This window comes from Lissotriton helveticus, chromosome 6 (assembly GCF_964261635.1).
Source record: "Lissotriton helveticus chromosome 6, aLisHel1.1, whole genome shotgun sequence".
Lineage (NCBI taxonomy): Eukaryota > Metazoa > Chordata > Amphibia > Caudata > Salamandridae > Lissotriton > Lissotriton helveticus.
This window is the reverse complement of record NC_136067.1, coordinates 1,490,264,486-1,490,289,979: the sequence shown is the minus strand read 5'-3', so window position 1 is coordinate 1,490,289,979 and position 25,494 is coordinate 1,490,264,486. Positions and strand designations below refer to the sequence as shown.

General features: G+C 43.6%; 1 protein-coding gene across 1 annotated transcript in view; it reads left to right on the top strand.

Moving 5' to 3' along the window:
- Positions 1 to 25,494, top strand: part of RYR2 (ryanodine receptor 2) — a 3,071,198-nt gene that overhangs the window by 1,024,882 nt on the left and 2,020,822 nt on the right. Inside the window, exon 31 of the mRNA XM_078648003.1 lies at positions 9,475 to 9,561. Coding sequence (XP_078504129.1) covers positions 9,475 to 9,561 — 87 coding nt within the window. The remainder of the gene's footprint in view (positions 1 to 9,474; positions 9,562 to 25,494) is intronic.

The following is a 25,494-nucleotide window of genomic DNA, read 5'->3' as shown; positions in this document are numbered from 1 at the left end:
ATATATATATATATATATATATATATATATATATATATATATATGAACACAGATCCTTCCAAACGAAAAGAAAACAGCGACCCAGGAGGAAACGGTGGAGACACTGGTTTAATGACACAAATGCGAATGCATTTCGGCAGCCATTCTGCCTTCCTCAGCGCCCAAAGCGTCCTACCAGCGAGATGTCATGCTGCAGGTGAGTCCCTCTTTTAACCGCCTGCTGATGCAGGCACAGCTCCGCCCCTAAGGTTAAGTTCCCACACCTGTGTAAATCCCGCGTGTGGTGCTAGACTACAGAACCCAGAATGCATCCAATTGGGGCCTGTAACCTAGGTGCAGGAAAATACAGTGAATGGTGCAATGTCAGAGCGGGTGGGCAGGGAAACAGCGTGAGCCTCTGGAGTTGCTGTGTTGGAAATATCGCTTTGGTGTGCCACTTGCCCGGTGCCTCCTCCGGTCCCCCAATACCATCACAGCCACGAACACTGAAAAAGTCATTGAAGCAGGGGATGAACCACGATGTGTTCTACCCAGGATGAAATTGTCCATTTCAAAACTGCTCGCTTTTCTCCTCGGCTTCAGTATATATCCACAAAGAAAACGCTTCTTACGGAGTGCTGGGACCCAAGAAAGTTGCCGCAAATTCCGGCAAAGCAGTCCGGTAAATCAATCCATCACGAAACAAGTAAGTACATAATGCGCGCTCAGGCAGTAAGGAAAAAAGACCCAAATTCCTGGATTTGCAGTTTATTACACAACGCGTTTCAGCTAAACAGCCTTGTTCACGTGTAACCAAGCACAAACAAATCCGGCACTGATAAAGTTTTCGGTCTCCACAAAATACATGGACATAGAAAGGGGACATGAAAGACATATGAATGGCAGACATATTGGAATGGTACATCTTATCATAGACTAGTTCATAATATTGTGTACAATAAATCATACTGAGAGTTACATGCACATGATAGTATCAGCATTTATCAATTTCAGAGGAAAATAGATCATAATAAAGTGTATAAATACGACAGTTAACGGCATAATATCACGGTGTGACAGTCCTACGTGGTTCAGGATTGTATCATTAGCAAGTGCACTAATATCAAAACCAATGTCCAGATACTATCATAAAAGGAATAAAACTCCCACAGGTTATTATGGAAGTGAGTAGTCACTGTACCTCCCCAAGGCCAGTCATGCATGTACATCGTTCTGGCAAATTCGTGACAAGTGACATGTTCAAATAGTCCCGTAATAGTCCGTTTGCAGGTCATCTAACCTTACCAGCCGGAATAACTGTGACAGAAAATGGAATGGAAGTGTGGTTTTCGGAGTGCAAAGGGTAGGTACGCCCGTGCAGGTGAATTCCAAGTGAAGGGGCCCCTTCCTTTCCTCCTACAGTAATTAAAAGACAAAACAATTACATACAGTTGAAATAAAAAAATACATGAGTTATCTTGTGTTACAGAAGAAGAAATTATATATATATATACACATATACACAAGTTATATCTGACTAATATTAAAATTAGTCATGTAGAAAAACTAGCTGACAGTTAATTGCGCGGCAGAGAAAAAGCTCATAAGGATCACTCTCTCAGATGACTTGCAAGTTCCTCGTCCATATTAAGACCTCCCGGGAATCTAGTCTGAAACTCTATGTTGTACCTAGATTCTCGTTGTCTAAGGCTGAGTACTCTATCACCGCCTCTGGGATGTCTGGGAACATGTTCCAAAATGAAAAAATTCAAATCAGCAGTATTGGAAAAATGGTGTTGCTCAAAATGGCGTGCAACAGGGTACTTGGGGTCATGGTTGGTGATGGCCCTTAGGTGTTCTAGTATTCTCCTTTTGGCAGCACAGCTAGTTCTTCCAATGTACCATAGTTTACAGGTACATTCTATGGCATAAACAACAAAGGTTGTGCCACAAGTGAGAAATTGTGTCAGTTTTTTGGTGATCCCTCTGTACTCCAGAAGCCCTCTATATTTACTGTGTTTGCACGCTTTGCAGTGGCCACAGGGGTAGAAACCAACTAAGCCATGTTGTGAATTGCTGGGATATTGAGTAATGTCATTTCTGACCACCAAATCCTGTATATTCCTATTTCTTCTGTAGGTGATAGTTGGTATGTCTGGTATACAGTTTCCTAGAATTGTGTCAGTCTTAAGGATATCCCAGTTTTTTGTCAGAATCTTTTTAACTTTGTCTGCCTCAGAGTTAAATGTAAGAATCATCCTAGTGGGCTCATCTTTCTCTTTATTGTCATTAGCTGATGGTTCCTGTAAAGTGTGAGTTCTCAATCCCGTCTGCTCTCTCTGTTGCTTTCTTCAATACCCAACTGGGATACCCTCTATTCTTGAATCTAGTTATGATGTTGTTTTTTTCTTCCATGTAGGAGTCAATATTGTTGCAGTTTCTCTTGGCCCTCAGCAGCTCACCATAAGGAATACTCCATTTGAGTGCCTCAGGGTGACTGCTGAGGGCATGTAGGACGCTGTTGCCCGCTGTGGCTTTGCGGTATAGGGATGTGCAGATCTTGTTATTTTTAATCTCGAGTGCTAAATCTAGAAACTCAGTATGTGTATTACTGATGTTTCCGGTCAATAGAATGTTATACTTGTTGGTGTTCAGGTTGGAGATAAAGTTCTCTGCATCTTCCCTGGATCCTCTCCATACAATGAAGAGGTCGTCAATGTAGCGAAGCCACTTGACGACTTTCTGAAAGTCACCTGCTAGCGTGGTGCTGGCAAAAATGTCTTGCTCCCAGTAACCCATAAACAAATTCGCAAAGCTCGGGGCAAAACAAGACCCCATTGCAGTACCATTAGTTTGCCTGTAGAGGGCGCCATTGAAAGAAAAAATGTTGTTAGTTAAATAAAATTGCATCATATCCATTACCATTTTAGTATGTTCACGGTATCGCAGTGGTCTATTTCTCAGGAAATGTTCACATGCTTCTAAGCATTGTTGGCGATTGATTATCGTATACAGTGAATGCACATCTAATACAATAAACAGAAAATCAGGATCCCATGTGAGATTCTCAATATGGCATAAAACATCTTTCGTGTCTCTGATATAGCTAGGTAATTCAGTGACAAAGTCATGGAGAAAATGGACGGCATATTTGGAAATGTGTTCGCTTACACTGCCTATGGAGGAAACAATGGGACATCCAGGTGGTTTGGTTGCATCTTTGTGTAATTTGGGAATCAGGTACAGAATCGGGAGTTTCGGAAAATCTTTTTTAAAATAGCAATATTCCTCACAGACAAGGAGCCCCTTGTCCTTCCATGTCAACAACTTGTCCCAAATGTCGGTAATACTATGATAGTATACATCAATATTGACAGGTATGTAGAAGTTAGTGTCACTTAGTTGTCGTAGTGCCTCATTGATATAGTCTTCCCTGTCAAGTATTACGATGTTCCCACCCTTGTCAGCTGGACGTATTACGATAGTGGTGTCTTCATACAATGTTTTGAGTGCTTGTCTTTGGGCAAGTGACAGATTATGTTTATAACCTCTCTGTCTACGTTTGTTTTTATCTCTTAAATCAATCAACCCCTTGATGGTACAATCATGAAATGTGTCTATATTATCATAGGGAAGTATGGGCATAAATGTTGATTTTGCCCTAAAGTCAGTTCTGGCCGCTGTATCTTGTACAACGTCCATGTCTTCTAGGCATTGGGTGGTTGTGGTGGGTTGTTCATCTGTCATATTTTCACTATTGAGATCCGCTATAGCTAGAAGTGTATCGACATCCCCAATCACCAAATTGGTCGTGTTAGATCTGGTGTTGTTAATGTTTCTCGAGTTTTGACCTAATCTTTTTAATTTGTGCCATTTTTTTAGTTTAAGTTTGCGCACAAATTTACAAACATCTATTCTAGTTTCAGTGAAGTTAAAACCAGAGGTGGGACAAAAGGAGAGACCAAGACATAGAGTTATTTTGTCAGAATCAGATATAAGTCTATTAGATAAATTGACAACTGTTTTGTTTACCGTTTGTGTATCCATTAATAGTTCTTGTTTGAGCGAGTCTTTCGGTTTCCCACAACGCCCTTTGCTTTGTTGGTATTCCCAGCGTTGTCTGAGTCTTTTTTTACGGTTTCTCCTTTTCCCTTTCCTTTGCCTCTTTGTCGTCCTCTCGGGTTCGGTGAAGCATATTCTCTCTGGTTCTGTCTGTCTTTTTGGCGATCTTTCTGCATCACACGAAATTCGTCTAAAAAATTCATTTTGCGAATACCTTCATCTCTTGACGTGCTACCTATTGTGATGTCTGATTCAGTGTCACTGATGATTTGGTTTTCCGACAGTGGCAAAATTAACTTCCCAACAAGGGGAAGGGGCATAAAAGTGAAGGGACTCCGGTAAGGATACACACAATTGCAGTTTTTTGAGCACCATCATGTCAGAAGAAGAGAATGAGAGAAGAGCGGCTGCTCATGCTCTATTTTGTAGAAAACCAGGCGGCACGACTAATGCCGGTAACAACAAAGCACCGGATCCCAAAAATCAACCACTCAAAGATAAAATCAAAAGATTGGAAAAATTGAAACGCGCCGAAATATCAAAATGGTGGGAAGCCATCTCACTTCAGAACTATGTGGATCAAGCCATGGCACCACGAGGTTTACGAATATTCATTCCACCCACATATGAAATGCCAAATCCAGTAATGCTCAAAGAGTGGTCGGAAAATTCAGCTGCTAGCTCAAGAAAGATGATGGAATCTTAATAAAGTATGCATGGCTTGACAGAGAGGCACTACAAAAAGAGATTGGCGATATAATCTCAGAAATATCCATAGCAATGGATGAGGAGACTCTAAAGAAAACATTGGCAACTATGAAAGAATGCCTCATAAAGTATGAGGACGAAATCAAAGCACCGAAACAACTCAAAATGAATCGAGACTATGCTGATTATGAATGCGGGAGGTTATTAACTTTCAGCCGTAAATATGACCATTTATATAAAACCCAAAGTGCTCCATCTGTGACTGAGAACACAAGCAACACAAGAACGGAAAACCAAATCATCAGTGACACTGAATCAGACATCACAATAGGTAGCTCGTCAAGTGATGAAGGTATTCGCAAAATGATTTTTTTAGACGAATTTAGCGTGATGCAGAAAGATCGCCAAAAAGACAGACAGAACCAGAGAGATTATGCTTCACCGAACCCGAGAGGACGAGGAAGAGGAAGAGACAAAGGAAAGGGAATAGGAGAAACCGTAAAAAAAGACTCGGACAACGCTGGGAATACCGATTAAGCAAAGGGCGCAGTGGGAAACCGAACGACTCGCTCAAACAAGAACTATTAATGGATACACAAACGGTAAACAAAACAGTTGTCAATTTATCTAATAGACTTATATCTGATTCTGACAAAATAACTCTATGTCTTGGTCTCTCCTTTTGTCCAAACCTCTGGTTTTAACTTCACTGACACTAGAATAGATGTTTTTAAATTTGTGCGCAAACGTAAACTAAAAAAATGGCACAAATTAAAAAGATTAGGTCAAAACTCGAGAAACATTAACAACACCAGATCTAATATGACCAATTTGGTGATTGGGGATGTCGATACTCTTCTAGCTATAGCGGATCTCAATAGTGACAATATGACAGATGAACAACCCACCACAACCACCCAATGCCTAGAAGACATGGACGCTGTACAAGATACAGCGGCCAGAACTGACTTTAGGGCAAAATCAACATTTATGCCCATACTTCACCATGATAATATAGACACATCTCATGATTGTACCATTAAGGGGCTGATTGATGTAAGAGATAAAAACAAACGTAGACAAAGAGGTTATAAACATAATCTGTCACTTGCCCAAAGACAAGCACTCAAAACATTTCATGAAGACACCACTATCGTAATACGTCCAGCTGACAAGGGTGGGAACATCGTAATACTTGACAGGGAAGACTATATCAATGAGGCACTACGACAACTAAGTGACACTAACTTCTACATACCTGTCAATATTGATGTATACAATCATAGTATTACCGACATTTGGGACAAGTTGTTGACATGGAAGGACAAGGGGCTCCTTGTCTGGGAGGGATATTGCTATTTAAAAAAAGATTTTTCGAAACTCCCGATTCTGTACCTAATTCCCAAATTACACAAAGATGCAACCAAACCACCTGGACGTCCCATTGTTTCCTCCATAGGTAGTGTAAGCGAACACATTTCCAAATATGCCGACAATTTTCTCTGTGACTTTGTCACTGAATTACCTAGCTTCATCAGAGACACGAAAGATTTTTTATGCCATATTGAGAATCTCACATGGGATCCTGATTTTCTGTTTATTGTATTAGATGTTCATTCACTGTGTACGAAAATCAATCACCAACAAGGCTTAGAAGCATGTGAACATTTTCTGAGAAATAGACCAAGGCGATACCGTGAACATTCTAAAATGGTAATGGAAATTATGCAATTTTGTTTAACTAACAAAAATTTTTCTTTCAATGGCGCCCTCTACAGGCAAACTAATGGTACTGCAATGGGGTCTTGTTTTGCCCCGAGCTTTGCGAATTTGTTTATGGGGTACTGGGAGCAAGACATTTTTGCCAGCACCACGCTAGCAGGTGACTTTCAGAAAGTCGTCATGTGGCTTCGCTACATTGATGACCTCTTCACTGTATGGAGAGGATCCAGGGAAGATGCAGAGAACTTTATCTCCAACCTGAACACCAACAAGTATAACATTCTATTGACCGGAAACATCAGTAATACACATACTCAGTTTCTAGATGTAGCACTCGAGATTAAAAATAACAAGATCTGCACATCCCTATACCGCAAAGCCACAGCGGGCAACAGCGTCCTACATGCCCTCAGCAGTCACCCTGAGGCACTCAAATGGAGTATTCCTTATGGTGAGCTGCTGAGGGCCAACAGAAACTGCAACAATATTGACTCCTACATGGAAGAAAAAAACAACATCATAACTAGATTCAAGAATAGAGGGTATCCCAGTTGGGTATTGAAGAAAGCAATAGAGAGAGCAGACGGGATTGAGAGAGCTCACACTTTACAGGAACCATCAGCTAATGACAATAAAGAGAAAGATGAGCCCACTAGGATGATTCTTACATCTAACTCTGAGGCAGACAAAGTTAAAAAGATTCTGACAAAAAACTGAGATATCCTTAAGACTGACACCATTCTAGGAAACTGTATACCAGACAGACCAACTATCACCTACAGAAGAAATAGGAATATACGGGATTTGGTGGTCAGAAATGACATTACTCAATATCCCAGCAATTCACAACATGGCTTAGTTGGTTTCTACCCCTGTGGCCACTGCAAAGCGTGCAAACACAGTAAATATAGAGGGCTTCTGGAGTACAGAGGGATCACCAAAAAACTGACACAATTTCTCACTTGTGGCACAACCTTTGTTGTTTATGCCATATAATGTACCTGTAAACTATGGTACATTGGAAGCACTAGCTGTGCTGCCAAAAAGAGAATTCTAGAACACCTAAGGGCCATCACCAACCATGACCCCAAGTACCCTGTTGCACGCCATTTTGAGCAAAACCATTTTTCCAATACTGCTGATTTGAATTTTTTCATTTTGGAACATGTTCCCAGACATCCCAGAGGCGGTGATAGAGTACTCAGCCTTAGACAACGAGAATCTAGGTACATTATAGAGTTTCAGACTAGATTCCCGGGAGGTCTTAATATGGACGAGGAACTTGGAAGTCATCTGAGAGAGTGATCCTTATGAGCTTTTTCTCTGCCGCGCAATTAACTGTCAGCCAGCTTTTCTACATGACTAATTTTAATAATAGTCAGATATACCTTGTGTATATGTGTATATATATTTAGTCACCAAACTGCTCCGTTACCGGGGCACACTCTTAGTCAGCCGGTGCAAGTTCCAGGGACGGGCTTTCCCTGTAAATTCAATTTTCCACCAAAAGAAATACTCGCACTCCACCAGAAGTATTATTATGCAGGTTTAATTATTCAGCTTTAACCAACGCGTTTCACAGCATCCGCTGCTTGATCACGGTTGGAACCGTGATCAAGCAGCGGATGCTGTGAAACGCGTTGGTTAAAGCTGAATAATTAAACCTGCATAATAATACTTCTGGTGGAGTGCGAGTATTTCTTTTGGTGGAAAAATGTGTATATATATATATAATTTCTTCTTCTGTAACACAAGATAACTCATGTATTTTTTTATTTTAACTGTATGTAATTGTTTTGTCTTTTAATTACTGTAGGAGGAAAGGAAGGGGCCCCTTCACTTGGATTCACCTGCACGGGCGTACCTACCCTTTGCACTCCGAAAACCACACTTTCATTCCATTTTCTGTCACAGTTATTCCGGCTGGTAAGGTTAGATGACCTGCAAATGGACTATTACGGGACTATTTGAACATGACACTTGTCAAGAATTTGCCAGAACGATGTACATGCATGAATGGCCTTGGGGAGGTACAGTGACTACTCACTTTCCATAACAACCCGTGGGAGTTGTATTCCTTTTATGATAGTATTTGGACATTAGTTTTGATATTAGTGCACTTGCTAATGATACAATCCTGAACCACGTAGGACAGTCACACCGTGATATTATGCCGTTAACTGTTGTATTTATACACTTTATTATGATCTATTTTCCTCTGAAATTGATAAATGCTGATACTATCATGTGCATGAAACTCTCAGTATGATTTATCGTACACAATAATATGAACTAGTCTATGATAAGATGTACCATTCCAATATGTCTGCCATTCATATGTCTTTCATGTCCCCTTTCTATGTCCATGTATTTTGTGGAGCCTGAAAACTTTATCAATGCCGGATTTGTTTGTGCTTGGTTACACGTGAACAAGGCTGTTTAGCTGAAGCGCGTTGTGTAATAAACTGCAATTCCTGGAATTTGGGTCCTTTTTCCTTACTGCCTGAGAGCGCATTATGAACTTACTTGTTTCGTGATGGATATATATATATATATATATATATATATATATATATATATATATATATATATATATATATATAGGAGTTTCATTACACGATTACTCCTCGTCTCATCCTCCGGACTGAGTTTATCATACAATACGACAGTTCATTTTGTTCCCCCTCATGGATCTCATTAATGTGCCTGGGCACAGGGGGTAGGTCCTTGCTTTGTTCTTTACCACCCTTAGGTGCTGGAAAATATATCCAGTTTAATCCTGAAAAAAGGATGTGTTGCTTTTCGAACATACACATGTGAAATTGAATGAATCAGTAAATTCAGCTCTTTAGATATATTGCCTCTTAACATTTGTGTAAATGTACCTATTGAAATGATATCGTACTAACAAACAGTGCCGTGATTTCTGTTCACTTTTATTGAAATTTATCAATGTTGTTTCAAATCTGGTTTGGGAATGTATTCTTATGTTTTTAATTTTAGGTGGAACCAAGCACCAAGCTGTTCCCTGCTGTCTTTGCACAGGCCACAAGTCCCAACATATTCCAGTTTGAGCTTGGAAGGATAAAGGTAAGTGAAAGAATAGAACGATCTCATGGGCATATTTACAAATGTATGCAACGCAGTGTAGCAAAGAACAGCAAGTAAAGCTGGTATGCTGCATTGCGTGAAAGGGAGAGAACAGAACTGTGGCATAACTTCAAAGAAATGGCACAGTCCTTCTCTCTCCTTGTGCAGGTGTACTTTTAGCTGCCTAGTGCAAACGCGTGCACCCTTACGCCATAGTGCAAGGTTACCTGCATTATAGTCAGGATAGTTTTGTGCACGCATTCCAGCATAAAAACTCTCTATTTCTCCTCATTACACTAGCCTCAGGAAGATATAACATTTTGGTGCAAATTCATGTCTACATCTTTTTGTAAATATGGGCTCCAATTTACCATCACGAGCAGAAGCCATGCTGATTTGTTACTCAAATTAGAATTTACCTTGAAAAACAAAAGCCAAGATGCGTGTGGCAAAACAGGAACAGTTGGTTTAATAAAACAGTTCGGCCGAAAGCACAGTTACAGGAGAGGGTCTGAGAACTGTCTCAAAGTGAAATCAATCTGAACAGGGTTTTATACATTTCTTTGGGTACCATAAAGTACTTCCGTCAATTCTGTTTTTTTTATAAAAGAATGCAGGCCTTACCTGTGGAGTCATACATAAGGCCACTGACAACAAATGCAGATGGGCCTAGAGCAAGTGTGGACACAATGGGGGCCAGTGGGTAACGTGTCCAGATGTCCGGTACGAGGAGCGCATGATCAACGTATGTACTGTGTGTGCTGTGTCCTGACTGTGTGTTACTAACTTCATGTGACATCTAACTTTATGGTGTTTTGAGAATGTGCACTCCTCTCCGCCATGGGTGCTTTATTGGGGCCAATCTCCCTGAACCATTGTGGTGTCACTGCATTTGTGGGGGATTGACTTGAATTTCCAGTTTGCATATTTGTCTGCCGGCTATGTGCTACCACACCAGTCACCTGCCAATCAGTTACCTAAGGCCTAGGTCACAAAGCCTACCTGACCATGTATTTCTGAGATGGTGTTGATGGAGTGTTCATGACAGGAGATTTGAAATAGTGGCGTGATTTCATTCTTATGTGCAAATGTCATTATAAAAATTGGAATAGATTCTATCACTATTATCAGATTCAAGGGTAGATATCAAATAACGAACAACAGGAGTTTCTCATAACTTCACGTGTCTCCCGGCATTTCATTTGGACTGCCACCCAGCCACAGACACCCACATCAGAGGCTTGCCACAGCCGGCAAAGCGTCACTTTGTATTACTGACATTGGCGCAGTGTGTGAGCACATTTAGAAGCACACCTTCTAGGAGGCATATTTCGACACACTATACTTAAGAGATATTAACTTAATGGGCTACTGAGGACACTTGGGAAAGACATTGTTTAATTCAGGTGCATGTTGATTTCCAACATAACTTGGGCATCAGTTACCCAAGGAGATACCTGGTGCCTCTGGGGGCCACAGGTAACAAGAAGGGTATTTAGACAAAATATTGAGTTAGAACTGTCGACTTACACAAATATCGAGTTGTAAATACCTTGACACAGAAATATTGGCAGCATAAATATCGTGGTCAATAATGTCAATTTTAAGGTAAGAAATATTGTTTTTAAAAACATAGAAGTCATTAATATCGTTTACAAAAATGTAGTTGTTTAAAATATTGATTTTTTAATTAGTGTTATGTATTTTAGTATATAATTGAAATGTATGTGATGTATTTTTTTGTATAAGTATATGTTTTTTAATATATATGTTACATTTTTAGTAGTTATCAATTTTATTTTAATTACATTTTGTGTTTTTTATTTCCGTAGCAGGTTGTAGGTTTATAGGGGAATAGGTTGGGAAGTAATTTAATTATAATAAATTAATGATTATTTTGTATTTATTTATATTTATTTAATTGAGATTTTATAGTGTTAATTGTGGGAAGTAATTTATTATTAATTATTTGACTGGTAATTAATATTAATTAATTAATTGGTCATTAAATATGGCAATTGTGTAATGTGTTTTAGGTGTGTGTTGTGGGGTTTATAGGGGTAAAAGTTAGGAAGTAATTTATTTTTAATTACTTAATAATTTGTTGTTAATTAATAATAATGTATTAATTGAAAATTAAATATGGAAATTGTGTAAATATTTTAGGTGCAGGTAGTAGGGTTTATAGGGTGAAAGGATGAGAAGTAATTTATTTTTAATTAATTCATAATTAGTTGTTAATTAATATTAATTAATCAATTGACAATTAAACATGGAGATTGTGTAATTAATTGTAGGTGTAGGTTTTGGGGTTTATAGGGGTAAAGGGTGGAAAGTAATTTATGTTTAATTAATAAATAAATAGTTGTTAAACATTATCAAATAATTAATTGAAAATTAGATATGAAAATTGTGTAATTCATTTTAGGGGTGGGTTGTGGGGTTTACAGGGGTGAAGGATGGGAAGCAATTTATGTTTAAATAATTAGTATTAATGAAGGATTTGATAATTAATTAGTGTAATTGTTTATTTTTTGTGGGGGTTTTGATTTTATAGGGGTAAAGGGTGGGGAGTAAATTAATTTTACTTTATAATTAGTTGTTAAATACTATTAGTTTTTTGATTGAAAATACTTTTTAATTACTGTGTAATTAATTTTCTACAGTTTAATTTTACCTATGGGTTGTGGGGATTATAGGGGGACAGGGTGGGAAAGTAATTCATTTTTATGTGTTCTAATTTGTTTTTATTACTACATTCTTTAAACATTTATGTAATAAATCTCGTTTTTGTTTCTAAATAATTTCTAATTACACATATTTATTTGTTTGAAAATTATTTTTATTTTATTTAATAAAATATTTGTAGGTATTTGTCATATGTATTTGACATTATAATATGTTTACATTTTACAAATATTTTAATATTATATATATTTGTATTTTAATTCATAAAATATTTATATTTTTTTTATTTTGGTTTTTTTAATTTGTTGTTGTTGTTTTTTTGTTTGTTGTTAATTTTGAACTGACTGGAGTGATAATTTGTACCCCTCTGCAATCCAACACTTTCAACCTACTGTTGAAATGACTGTAGTGGGAATACTAATTGTTACCCCTATGCTATCCAACACTTTTCCTTCTGTTGCACTCATTGGAGTGGGAAAAGTAATTTTTACCCCTACGCAATCCAATGCTTTCCCTACTGTTGCACTGACTGTAGTGGGACCAGTAATTTTTACCCCTCCGCTCTCCAGCACTTTCCCTACTGTTGCACCAACCGCAGTGGGAATAGTAATTGTTATCTCTCCGCTATCCTACACTTTCCCTACTGTTGCACTCACTGGAGTTGGAATAGTAATTTTTACCTTTCCGCTCTCCAAGACTTTCCCTGAAGTTGCACTCTCTGGAGTGGGAATAGTAATTTTTACCCCTCCGCCGTCCAGCACTTTCCCGACTGCTGCACTCACTGGAGTGGGAATAGTAACTTTTACCCCTCCGCTATCCAACACTTTCCTTACTGTTAATAAAATATTTGTAGGTATTTGTCATATGTATTTAACATTATAATATGTTTACATTTAAAAAATGTTTTAATATGATATATATTTGTATTTTAATTCATAAAATACTGATATATATATTATTTTTGGCTTTTTACATTTTTGGTTGTTGTTATTTTGTTTGTTGTTAATTTTGAACTGACTGGAGTGCTAATTTTTTCCCCTCTGCAATCCAACACTTTCAACCTACTGTTGAAATGACTGGAGTGGGAATACTAATTTTTATTCCTCTGCTATCTAACACTTTACCTTCTGTTGCACTCATTCGAGTTGGAATAGTAATTTTTCCCCCTACGCTATCCAAAACTTTCCTTACTGTTACACTCATTGGAGTGGGAAAAGTAATTTTTACCCCACCGCAATCCAATCCTTTCCCTACTGTTGCACTGACTGTAGTGGGAATTGTAATTTTTACCCCTCCGCTATCCAGCACTTTCCCTACTGTTGCACCAACTGCAGTGGGAATGGAAATTTTTATCTCTTCTCTATCCTGCACTTTCCCTACTGTTGCACTCACTGGAGTTGGAATAGTAATTTTTACCTTTCCGCTATCCAGCACTTTCTCTACTGTTGCACTCACTGGAGTTCGAATAGCAATTTTTACCCCTCCGCTATCCTATACTTTCCCTACTGTTGCACTCACTGGAGTTGCAATAGTAATTTTTACCCCTCCGCTATCCAGCACTTTCCCTATTGTTGCACTCACTGGAGTTGGAATAGCAATTTTTACCCCTTTGCTATCCAATACTTTCCCTACTCTTGCACCCACTGGAGTGGGAATAGTAATTTTTACCCCTCCACTATCCGGCACTTTCCCTACTGTTGCACTCACTGGAGTGGGATTAGTAATTTGTACCCCTCGCTATCCAACACTTTCCTTACTGTTACACTCATTGGAGTGGGAACAGTAATTTGTATCCCTCGGCTATCCAGCACTTTCCCTACTGTTGCACTAACCACAGTGGGAATAGTAATTTGTATCTCTCTGCTATCCTGCACTTTCTCTACGGTTGCACTCACTGGAGTTGTAATAGTAATTTTTGCCTTTCCACTCTCCAAGACTTTCCCTGAAGTTGCACTCTCTGGAGTGGGAATAATAATGTTTACCCCGCCGCTTTCCAGCACTTTCCCTACGGTTCTACTCACTGGAGTGGGAATAGTACTTTTGATCTCTCCGATATCCTGCACTTTCCCTACTGTTGCACTCACTGGAGTTGGAATAGTAATTTTTACCTCTCCGCTACCCAACACTTTCTCTACTGTTGCACACATTGGAGTTGGAATAGTAATTTTTACCCCTCCACTATCCAACACTTTCCTTACTGTTACACTCATTGGAGTGGGAAAAGTAATTTTTACCCCTCCGCAATTCAATGCTTTCCCTACTGTTGCACTGACTGTAGTGGGAATAGTAATTTTTACCTCTCCGCTATACAGCACACTCCCTACTGTTACACCAACCGCAGTCGGAATAGTAATTTTTATCTCTCCGCTATCCTGCACTTTCCCTACTGTTGCACTCACTGGAGCTGGAATAGAAATTTTTACCTTTCCGCTCTCTAAGACTTTCCCTGAAGTGCACTCTCTGGAGTGGGAATCGTACATTTTACCCCTCCGCTATCCAGCACTTTCCCTCTTGTTACACTCACTGTAGTTGGAATAGTAATGTTTACCCCTCCGCTAACCAGCACTTTCCCTACTGTTGCACTGACTGTCGTGGGAATAGTAATTTTTACCCCTCCGCCATCTAGCACTTTCCCTACTGTTGCACTAACCGCAGTGGGAGTAGTAATTTGTATCTCTCCACTATCCTAAACTTTCCCTACTGTTGCACTCACTGGAGTTGGAATTGTATTTTTTTACCTTTCCGCTCTCCAAGACTTTCCCTGAAGTTGCACTCTCTGGAGTGGGAATAGTAATTTTTTCCCCTCCGCTATCCATCAATTTCCCTACTGTTGCACTCACTGGAGTTGGAATAGTAATTTTTACCTTTCCGCTCTCCCGGACTTTCCCTGAAGTTCCACTCTCTGGAGTGGGAATAGTAATTTTTACCCCTCCCCTACCCAACACTTTCCCTACTGTTGCACTCTCTGGATTGGGAATAGTAAGTTTTTACCCCTCCGCTATCCAACACTCTCCCTACTGTTGCACTGTTTGGAGTGGGAATAGTAAGTTTTTCCCCTCCGCTATCCAACACTTTCCCTACTGTTGCTCTTACTGGAGTGGGAATAATAATTTTTACCCTCTGCTATCCAACACTTTTCCTACTGTTGTACTCCCTGGAGTTCGAATAGTAAATGTAATATTTTCCGTGGCGGAATTGGCATTAGTACCGGTGGTGCTCGTGTGGTGGTACTGAACTAGGCTGAATAGACAGTCTTGGTCATGTTATGGTATTGATTGCTTTTTCAAGGCTGCTACTGCAGATTGCATATAAGCAGTAGTCACAGGTTCAGTTCTATCAAATGGAGAGGGCCAGTGGGCATGAGACGGGGAGACTCTGCACAACGGGGTGTATCATGGCCGTCTTAAGAGACACAAATGGAACTACTTTGTATAGAACGACAACTGTGACTACTGCTTATATGCAGTCAGCACTGGCAGCCTTGAAAAAGTCAAGAAGACGAAACACATGTTGTCTGCCTCTGGTCTTTTTGTATGTATTGATATCTCTGCACTGTAAGAATTGGAAGGATATCAAGAAGATATTATTATTTAATGGACTTTGATTTACCGCTTCCAGACTGCACATTCTTGAATTCTTATTGAACTATTTGTACTGCCTTATATAGTTTGCTTCGGTTATAATATTGTAGCATTGTTGCCCTAGAGCTTTTTCTCCTTGACATTTCAGCACCCTTGCTTAGCTGGGCACATTTACCATGTGGGCACTTTTGAACATTGTATACAGTTTATGTAATTTACTATACCCCTTTACGTTGATGTTGTTTTAGAAGTGCAACATATGTCACAGCCACCAATATTTTGTTTTGTGTTTGTATGGCTGGTGGCCATACTTGTATAACTGTTTGTGGGTTCTGTGTAATTGCCACCAATTGCTGGTGCTATTTGTTGTTAATTCTGGTGGTAATTATGATGGTACTGGTAGCAATGGTAATGTAATAGGTGTATGTTGTGGAAGTGGTGGTTGTGACAGTAGTTGTTGGTATTGGTGGCAATAGTATTAGTGTTGTTAATACCGGTAGGGACATTGCTGGGGTTATTAGTGGTGTGGTAGTATAGGTACTGTGGTGGGGGTATTGCTGTTAATGGTGTTGATGTTGCAGTGGTAGTGGTATTGTTGGTACTGATTGTGGTATTGGTGGAAGTAGTATGGCTTATAGGGTATTGGTTTTGTTATTGTAATGGCCTTATTGATAGTAAAGCTTTTGATAGTATTGGCAGTAATGGTTATTGTCTAGTATTTGTGATGTTTTATTGTTGTTATGGTATTTGTTGCATAATTAATATTGTTGATGGTATTGACAGACTTGGTGGTGATAATGTTAATTTCATTGTATTGGTAGTATTGATTGTGGTACTGTTGGTGTGATTAGTGGTGTCTGTTGCTGGTGCTATTAGTATTGGTGGTGATTATTCTATTTTTAAGACAGTGGGTACCAACCCAGTTAGCCCATCTAGATGTTTTGCATTTTTGACTACCCAGTTTTTGGACATGTGCTGTGAATCTGCTTTTGTCAAGGTAGAAGTCCTCAAGGTCGGTTTGTAGCTCAGAATATCCCTCCTCTTGATAGTCTCTAGCCAGAACAGCTATAATAGCACAGAACGGTGGGATGATCAAGCGAGGGAAGGATAGGGAAGGAACAGCAAAGCGGGAGATCTCAAAGATCATAAATATTCCATACTGTTGAGCACCTCAGAATGTACATTAAACATCACAATTCCTCAAGAGATAGAACATTCCAAATACCTGTAACAACAAATAACACTTCTATGCAGCATGCAATATTCTACGTATGGGGGGAAATCTTTTCTTCCTCTGTGTTTGCTGTATCAAATATATGTATGGACAAAATATCTTTATAACATCATAATAATACATGCCAAGATAATAAACTAATGAAGTAATGCTTAATCCCACAATATGCCATACCCTTTATCGACTCGATATGTCATCACAGGGGTTGAGCTTAGTCCTGTACCGCTCTGGTAATCACTCCTGTTAAATAGAGCAAAAAAGACACCAAACGCATAAAAGACTTATCCAGCAATTCCTTGTAGTTATTACAATCTCATAAGTACAAGGAGGAAATGCTATTCCAATGTTCTGTGTTGAAGACCAAACAGCCAAATCCAAGCAAACCCTCACCAATAGTATATGGTCCTGGCTAAACAATTTCTCACAGTAAAGCATATGTAAATGTCAAAGGTAATATAGAGGGAACCACTAGCGGTGATTCTCTGTTTGCAGGATTGAAAACCAGTCTGTTGGGCACTAAGCAATATGCGGAACGCTCCACAGCATGGGGAAAAAGTCAAAATGACAGATCAAGCCGGAGAGGCTCAACTTGAATAGGTGAGGGCGAGAGATAAGGGAGTCTGTGCGTCGGACATTGGAGCAGAAAATGCTTATCAAACGCACTGTACGCGTGACGAGGGCCTCCCCGTCAATGCAGAAAAGTAACAAAGAGAAAGGGCAAGTGGTGCAGAGTACTCTTACCACACCAGCAGGCAAGACGACGTCCTACCTTGATCAGGAACCGGGAAGATTTTCCGACGTTGTTCCACAGTCCGTCTTCTGTTTATTAGACCGACTCCCTCCACGCACAGCGTCAACGTGCTATGTCTCATGGGAATTGTAGTTCACAATTCTCCCACCCCTGCGTGTGGATCTCGATGCAGGGGATTCTTGTGACACACCCTCATCCATGTCGGGACCCACATAAGGTGCGCTTGAGCAACTAATACGTAGCAGCTTTGGCAGTCCCTTTAAGCGCTGTCAAAGGGGATTGTGAGTGCTAGCTGCTGAAGTGTTTGAGGTAGGCCCTGGCAAATAAGTACACACCACACATGTGGGACGTTTACTCTGGAGGCCGGCTACTTCACTAAAAGCCACGCCCAGCGCCCTGGGCTTTTATTCACTTCACAACGTGCCGCCTGCCCGGACGCAGGGTCGGCCCACCACAGACACGCACAGAGGGGGGCTTGAAATCCCCACAGAACACTTAACGTGGATTGGCCCGGTCCTGGGCAAAACATTACATTCCTCTTTTACCCAGAAATGCAAAACATTACAAACACAAAAGATGCATCAATAGCCTGACAAAATATTACAGTCTCTGCAAGTTACAAAACAAATTGGAACAGTCTTACTTGGTCTTGACTGGTATACAGGTTCGTCATACTTCCGTGGCTGGCAGCGGGCAACAAAGTCTTGGTACCTCTGGGATGGTCTTGGACAGGGGCGCAGGTGGTACCTGCCTTGGCTGCTCCTGTTCGGCAGGGTTTGGAACATGTCCTCGGAATAGTCTCTCTTAGCCGTGTCTTGGCTGCTCTGTGCTTCTTGCGACGGGGTGCCTTCCTGCGTGGTTGGGTCGCTCCTTGGGCTTGAGGTTCTGGGCAGCGTATCACCTCCAGACGCTTCCCCTGGATCCTGTGAAGTGTCCGGGTGGTTCTCCCCTGGTTCTGGGAATTCTCCGTCGTCATCCATCGGGACTCTTTTGAAGAACGACACGTTTCTCGTGACCTTCTCTCCGCCCCTGGATTCAGTGATCATGGTACTGTTAATGTTGATTATGGTCCAAGGGTCCAGTTCAAAAGGTAGGCGGAATTTTCCCCCTAGGTGGCGGTCCTTCACCAGCACTCGGTTGCCAACCTCAATCGGACTGTCGATAGCTTTTCTCCGGCGGAATGCTTCCGCATTTGTTTTTGTTCTCCGTTCCATGGATCGGCTCAGTGGGGCTGGAGATGTTGCCCACGTAGGGTGGTGTGGGATGGTATCCGTGACCACCCTGCCAAAACAGAGGCGGCTTGGTGGGACTCCAGTCGTGCAGTGGTGTGTCAGTCTATATTTGCGCAGAAACTGGTAGAGGGCTAGCTCCAGACTCTGGCCGTCCGCTAGAGTTATCTGGATAGTCTTGTTTAGTGTCCGCATTAGCCGCTCTATTTCTCCATTCGCCTGGGGACACCTTGGGGTTATGCGTCGATGTTTGACACGGTGGGACAGCAGATACTCGTCCAGCTCAGCACCATTGAAGGGCGGCCCATTGTCCGTGCGTAGTTCACCAATGAGACCATGGGTGGCGATTATTTTTTCAAACTTTGGTATGACTTCTGAGGCGGCGGTGGAGGACAGGATCTCCACCTCTGGATACCGTGAGAAGTCATCCACTACAACGAACATGTACTTTCCGCCTGGGAGGCTACCAAAATCCGCACTGGCCCGTTCCGACGGAGACGTCGGCCCATCCTCGGTGATTACCGGCGCTGGGTGGCTTGACAGACTGGTTGCCAGACACACAGGGCACCATTGGAGGATGGCTTCCACGATCCGATCTAGACCTGGGAACCAGAGTTTGCTCCGAAGACAGTTTTTCGACTTCACTATGCCCTGATGCACGCCGTGCGCCAGGAGGGCTGCTTGTTGGGAGAGGCAGTCCGATAGCACAAGGCGAGGTCTTCTCAAAAGACACCCTTCTGGAGAGATTGACAGTTCGTTGCGGACTTGGTGCAGTGCTTTCAACATTGCTTGAGCTCCAGGAGTGCAGAAAGAGGCCGGGCTTTGGAGAGGTTTCCAGTTCCCTGAGGCGAGGGCCTGAATTACGATCTGCAGGCAGTCGTCGTCTTTGGTGGCTCGCGCTACTTTGTCTAGAGAGATTGGCAGCGGCCTGGACCTCTCCACAATCATCCGTACGTACTCCTCCGTGGCGGTGGCTTCTGCCGCTTCCGCTTCGGTGACTGGGCGGGCATGTCGGGCCAGGAAGTCGGCAGGGTTCCGGGTGCCGGGCCGATATTCCACGGTGAAATGGAATTCCTGGAGTTGGAGCACCCATTTCTCGATTCGGGGAGGAGGGCGAGTCGAGGATCCCTGGAACAGCAGGATAAGAGGCTTGTGGTCGGTTATTACCATGAACGGGTGTCCATACAAGTAGATGTGTTAGTGCCGACACCCCCACAGGATTGCGATAGCCTCTCTTTTAATCTGCGAGTAACGCTGTTCTGTTGGCGTAAGGGTTCTGCTTGCGTAAGCAACGGGGGCCCACTCGCCGCAGGCTTGCTGCTGGGCTAAAACGGCTCCCAGGCCTGTTGGGCTTGCGTCCACTACCAGTTGCGACTCGTTTCAGGGGTCAAAATAGGCCAGGGTTGTGTCTGCTGACAGCGCGGCTTTGGTCCTTCTGAAAGATTCTTGTTGTTCCGGGCCCCACTTCCAGGTGGTAGTGGACTTGGTGAGGTTGCGAAGGGGGCCGGTGAGATCCGCCAGGTCCTTGATGAACCTCCCGCAATAGGTGACCATTCCGAGGAAGCTGCGGACGGCTGTCACTGATGTTGGGGGCGGGAGCTTCGTGAATGTCCTTGACCTTTTCTGGATCCGGTCCTATCCCTTGGTCAAAGAACCGGTATCCAAAAAAACTAATGTCTTTCCGCAGGAAGTCGCACTTTTCCCAGTGAAGGGTCAGGCCTCGCTCTTGAAGTCGGGCAAACACTGCTTGGAGGCATCTGATGTTCTCGTCCAAGGTTGGTGCGTGAACTAGGATGTCGTCACTAACGTTTAAGATGCCTTCCAGCCCTTGCAGGTCGTTCTGGATGATGTTCTGAAATACCTCTGCGGCACTTGATATTCCGAAGTTGAGCCGGGTATATCGCCAGAGTCCGGCGTGAGTAGGGAAGGTGGTAATCGGGCGTGAATCTCGGTGTAGGGGAATTTGGTGGTATCCTGACCGCAGATCCATCTTTGAGAACCACTTCGAGCCGGATAACTCCCCAATAATATCATTTATCGTTGGCGTCAGATGGCGTTCACGCTTGACAGCGAGATTGGGAATGCGCATGTTCACGCAGATCCTCACTGCGTCGGGCTGTTTTGGTTTATTTGCCACCACAATGGGCGACACCCACGGGTGGGGCCACTCACTCTCTCGATGATCCCTGCTCGTTCAAGCAACCGTAGCTCTGCTTCCACCTTGGGCCGTAGGTGAAACGCGATACGTCGGTGACGGAGGGCTACTGGGGCGACCGATTTGTCTATGTGAAGGTGAATAGCTGGTCCTTTCAAACATCCGATCCCATCGAACAGGGTCGTGAACTCTTGCACCAGATGGTCGAGGCTGTGGGCTTAGACAGTGAGGGCAAAATGGATCAATCCAAGGTATTGCGGCGTTCTACATCCCAGTAGGAATCCTGAGATACGTAGACTTTGGTCTGCAGGCGGGGAGAGTCGTGGCATAGGTCTGTCCGGAACATTCCGCACAGGCGGAGTGGACGCGAGGTGCCGTAGGCGTACACCTGCATCCTGGTGGGATGGAGTGCTGGGGCGTTCACTAGTGTCCGATATACGCTGGCAGCCATCAGATTGATTGTAGCCCCTGTGTCGATCAGGGGTGCTACCGCCTGGTCCTGCACGTTGATGGTGCACATGGGTGCCGCAGACGGCATGGCCGTGAGGGTGTTGAGCATCCAGACAACATGGACGGAGGCAGTGTCAGCTTCGTCATCGTCCATGTCGCTGCTGGTGGGGCTGTTAGGAAGCGGTTCCACTGTTCTTACCCTCCTGGGTGGGCCATTTTGTTTCTTCTTCGGTGTTGACCGGCACACACTCGCCAAGTGATTGACTTTCCCACAGGCGCTGCAGATCTTGCCCTGTGCTGGGCAGGTCCCGTTGTGGGGTGTCGGGCCTCCGCACCATGCGCAGGGGCGGTCGCGCGATGACTGGGCCAGTTTAGGAGTTCCTTGCCGGGGTTGCTTTGGACGGGCGTCCGGGGTGTCGGTCTGTAGGGCGCACACCGGCTCTGTCTTCACTACGACGGCCTGCTTGGCCTCCATATGCGCGGCTCTGGCCTTGGATAACTCTTTGGACCGTCCGAGCTGGAGGATGTCCCTCATGGTCATATTGTCTTCCTCCAACACCCTTTCACGCAGTTTCGAAGACGCGAAACCCTGTATGAATTGGGCGCGGATCTCGTCATCGGCATCAGGGAGAGTGCACGTGCTGGCTAGCTTCTTCAGCCTCTCGTAAAAGACGTTGACGGACTTATCCGGGAGCTGGCGGGCTTGGCGGAGTAGGAACCTCTCGTAGTCGGTGCTGGCAAAAGGCTGGAAATACGCGGTAATTGCATCGCGCATCGTGGCGTAGTTTCTGGGCGGGCCGTCTTCTCTGACCTCCTTCGCGATGTCATGGATGGCCTCTCCTCCCAGGTGTAGCAACATGGCGCGCCGCCATGGAGCCGTGATCTCCGCCGCCTTGAAGAAATTCTGTGACCGCTCCACCCACTTCTTCCACCTCGCAGCCTGCGACGGCGGTGGGCCAGTGATGGTGAACGGCTCCAGGGGGAGCGCGGTGGTCATGGCAGCAGCAGATGGGCGTGGGCGACTAGGGTAAAATGTTCACCCTTCAGCAGGTATTCACCTGGCTTGGGGCGACTGATTTGTAGGTGTGATGAAAGGCACAGACACCAGGGGCACGTGGGAGGCACACAGGAGGAGTGCCCGAAAAGGCCGAAATCGGGCCTACAACCACCTCGCGAAATGCGTGAGGAATTGGAGGGGGACCGGAGGTCCGTGAAGCTGTTTGCAGCCCTGCTCCTGTGGGCGTCGTTGCAGCGGCGGGCTGGTTGCCGGGCGGGAGGGGCAGCCGAGGAGGAGGAGCGGCACCCGCACTCACTGCTAGGCAGGGGGGCAGCTGGAGCGGCGAATCGCGCACGCACTCACCTCCGGAGACGATGCGGCCAACGTCCGGGCCAGGAGACAGTGGGGCCGCAGCCGGGGGTGCACGCCAGCTCCGCCGGCGTGTGGAGTGGTGGGCAGCAGGCACAAGCTGACACAGCTGGGCACCGGCACAGAGGAGGCCGCGCTCCGCGTCGCGGCATGGCCGGAGAAGGAGGCAGGTGGCGGGCAGCACCCGGGCACTGGGAGACAAGGTAGGCCGCTGGTGGGGGGGGCACTACAGGCCACTTCCAGGTGCGAGTGGTGAGGCGTGGGTGCACGCGATGGGGTGGCGAGACCACCTCGTCGCAAATGTAGTGTTTGAGGTAGGCCCTGGCAAATAAGTACACACCACACGTGGGACGTTTACTCTGGTGGCCGGGCTACTGCACTAAAAGCCACGCCCAGCGCCCTGGGCTTTTATTCACTTCACAACGTGCCGCCCGCGTGGACGCAGGGTCGGCCCACTACAGACAAGCTCAGAGGGGGGCTTGAAATCCCCACAGAACACTTAGCTTGGATTGGCCCGGTCCCGGGCAAAACATTACAGCTGCCAGCTCTGTCATTTTAAAATGAAATCTGTAGCTGTTTATCTGGGAGAAGAAGCTTTGGGATGGTTTAACATGAACACGTGCACATACGCGTATGGATTGAGCAAGTGAGACTACTGTGTAACTGAGCCTAATGTCTGCGAAAAGGTAGTCTGTTGCAGACTGGACCCTTAATAACTTTGTTATAGCCTGTGCAAGCTTAATAATTGAACTGGGCATTCATAGTGTTCATTTATAGTTCTTCACTGATGCATTCTGAGTTTCAATCTGTGGTATACTACATGCAAGAGCTGCCATAAATGCATTTTCATCACAGTAGGGCTTAGATCCTAGCATGATCCTTGAATACATTCATAAACAAGGGCTCTGAGAGCATATATAACTTTAATTTTTTCATATATTCACTTCTGGCACGTGGGAGATTTATCTTATTTCTCCCAGTCAGCTCTCCATTATATTTTAATTACCATACTAGGCCACATGAATTACTCCCATAGCCACCAGTAGAACCAAACCTTTCCCCACACAATAACGTAATCTGGAGTAGACTAGGTCTGCACCTGAAAGAGGAAACGGATGGAGGCTGAATATTCATTTGTTGATGGCATTTGACACTGCCTACCGGCTTGGGAAGGCCTTTGCTGGGGAAGAAAATGGTGCAACCAAACCTCTGAAGCTAATCACAAGAGGGGCTCTCCTTTAAAATTTTGGAGAGAAAGGGTCAAGCATCTGTCTCAGTTAGGGTTGTGGCTTAACTGCTTAATTATGGTGGATGAGCCATTCACATCTACAGCATTACTTCTGTAGTACAATGGATGTGACCAGTTAGTTCACTTCACTAAAGCAGAAAATCCTTTTGGGGCAAGTTATATATATTTTTTTAGATCAGTGTGATGTATGGCACACTCACCACACTGAGGTCATGCTGACAAAAGTGAAGCCAGTCAGCGCTAATATGTGCAGGCAATTTTCACTTTGAATGGTACTTGGGGGCATAACTCTGCTCCCTCAGTTCCGATCAAGGTTGAAGTGAAACATCTGGAAAGGGAAGAATGAACCCTTTCTAGTGGCTCTTCTCCATAGTGGATGCTTGCTTGGATTTCACCACATGACTAAAATCCACAGACAGGGATGCAAGAGAGAGTAAGGAGCCCATAAAGAGGACAGGTGTTGGGTGAGTAGCCAAGGGGCAGAAGGCAGTCCTTGAGATCTCCCTTACTTGAAGTGAGAACTGAAAGTAACACCTCCTGCGGAACAACAAGACTTTTGAGGCTATTAGGCTTGAATGCAGCGCTCCTGGTGGCTAGAGCTTGCAATAACTCCCGAAATCACTGATCAGGACAGAGAAAACAGCATTTGTGTGTCTTCCATTTGAGACATGCCTGTTGGGTCCTCAGTGCTGCCAGGCTCACAAATAATTTTTGGCTCCAACAAATTGTTGCAGGGAACACCACACATGGCCCCTACTCCCTGGTATGTTAATACCTCATGGGGAGAACTAGTGCCCCCTGGTCAATGTGAAAGAAGGTAAGTTGCCTCTGGGAGCACAAGTGATATTCCTTGTGATATTGCTTTCTCCCTGGGTTCCACCATTGTCCTACAGACGGAAGAACATGTGAACACTGCCACTCTCTTATTTAAGGAGCACTCAGGGAGGGCCAGAACCTGGTGAGCATCACTGAGTACCTCCTGCCCTCGCTCCTGCTGCCCATTTCTGGTGGGAGTAGGTGGCATCTTGGACATTTCTTTTAGGTTCTGAGAATGTTCTTGCAGCAGGTATAAAAATGTTTGAACGTTGTATTCTTTACTGATAATAGCAGTGAATGGCATCATGTATTAATGAATGTTAATGTAAGGTGGTATTACCTAGGCATGTTTATTGCATTGTGGGTTGATTATGCATTTACATTTTTATTTTTTGGTGACACCCTGACAAAGCC